The 1,560-nt window shown below is 48.3% G+C and overlaps 1 protein-coding gene across 1 annotated transcript in view; it reads left to right on the top strand.

Annotated features, from left to right (window-relative positions):
- The window catches only part of Hsp90ab1 (heat shock protein 90 alpha family class B member 1), a 5,326-nt gene that overhangs the window by 2,596 nt on the left and 1,170 nt on the right, over nucleotides 1-1,560 (top strand). The window contains 4 exon segments of the mRNA XM_004649066.2: nucleotides 77-205; nucleotides 567-732; nucleotides 933-1,271; nucleotides 1,394-1,556. Of these exon segments, the coding sequence (XP_004649123.1) occupies nucleotides 77-205; nucleotides 567-732; nucleotides 933-1,271; nucleotides 1,394-1,556 (797 nt within the window).

Genomic DNA, 1,560 nt, shown 5'->3' with positions numbered 1-1,560 from the left:
AGATGTGGGCTCAGATGAAGAGGATGATACTGGAAAGGATAAGAAAAAGAAAACCAAGAAGATTAAGGAGAAATACATTGATCATGAGGAACTGAACAAGACCAAGCCCATTTGGACCAGAAACCCTGATGACATCACTCAGGAGGAATATGGAGAGTTCTACAAAAGCCTCACCAATGACTGGGAAGACCATCTGGCAGTCAAGGTGAGAAGTATTAGGTGTCAGGTTGGAGATGAAACACCTTGCTTAGTTGCATAGTGACTGAGGTGTAAAAGGTATGGAGCGCCCCGCCCCCTGCCTAAGTTTACATCCCTGTCATAGTGAAGGGTGTCTGACCTCCCCAGTAACTGGGTTTTTCTCCTGCTAGAAGTCTGGGTGGCATGGTGCCTGTGGTGGTCTGCCTGTGGAGGGCTGTGATCTAATTTTTTAAGTTCAGCCAAGGACTGTATACAGTCTTGATTGGTTTGAAAGAGTACAGTTTTTTCAAGAGCTCCTCTAGTGTTAGGAGAGGGAGGGTCACTGTTCCATCACACTTGTCCCTAAAGTCATCTTGGGTTTGTTTCAGCACTTCTCTGTGGAAGGTCAGCTGGAATTCAGGGCATTGCTCTTCATTCCTCGGCGGGCTCCTTTTGACCTATTTGAGAACAAGAAGAAGAAGAACAACATCAAGCTATATGTCCGTCGTGTGTTCATTATGGACAGTTGTGATGAGTTGATCCCCGAGTACCTAAGTGAGTATCTTCTGAGGTTGGAGCAGTGAGGTGGGCTTTGAGGTCTGGAGTAGTCTCCTGGGAGTAAGTCTAGACCGTTAATGGTTCTCATCAACGTAGCAAGTAGGGACAGGCAAGCAAAAGGGCCTTATGTTTGGGCCTGTGTGACCACATCTGGTCCAGCTGTTATTTATTGAGCTTTTTGCCCTGGTTGCTCTCAGATTTTATCCGTGGTGTGGTTGACTCAGAGGACCTGCCCCTAAACATCTCCAGAGAAATGCTCCAGCAGAGCAAGATCTTGAAAGTCATCCGCAAAAACATTGTTAAGAAATGCCTTGAGCTCTTCTCTGAGTTGGCAGAAGACAAAGAGAACTACAAGAAATTCTATGAGGCATTCTCAAAAAATTTAAAGCTGGGAATCCATGAGGACTCCACTAATCGGCGACGCCTTTCTGAACTGCTGCGCTATCACACCTCTCAGTCTGGAGATGAGATGACATCCCTGTCTGAGTACGTGTCTCGCATGAAGGAGACACAGAAGTCCATCTACTATATCACTGGTAAACCTCACTGGGTCTGAGTAAAGCTGCCCTGGCAAGCAGGGTGGGGTGGATGGATCTGGACCACCTGGGGCTGGCAGGGTGAGGCCTTTCAGTGCTTGAGTCCCATCTGCTAACCCTAGGCGAGAGTAAGGAACAGGTGGCCAACTCTGCCTTTGTGGAGCGCGTGCGGAAACGGGGCTTCGAGGTGGTGTACATGACTGAGCCCATCGATGAGTACTGTGTGCAGCAACTCAAGGAGTTTGATGGGAAGAGCTTGGTCTCTGTGACCAAGGAAGGCCTGGAGCTG

Source organism: Octodon degus, unplaced genomic scaffold, assembly GCF_000260255.1.
Source record: "Octodon degus isolate 3935 unplaced genomic scaffold, OctDeg1.0 scaffold00005, whole genome shotgun sequence".
NCBI classification, from domain to species: Eukaryota; Metazoa; Chordata; class Mammalia; order Rodentia; family Octodontidae; genus Octodon; species Octodon degus.
The sequence above is the reverse complement of the archived record's forward strand: the minus strand, read 5'-3'. Positions and strand labels throughout refer to the sequence as shown.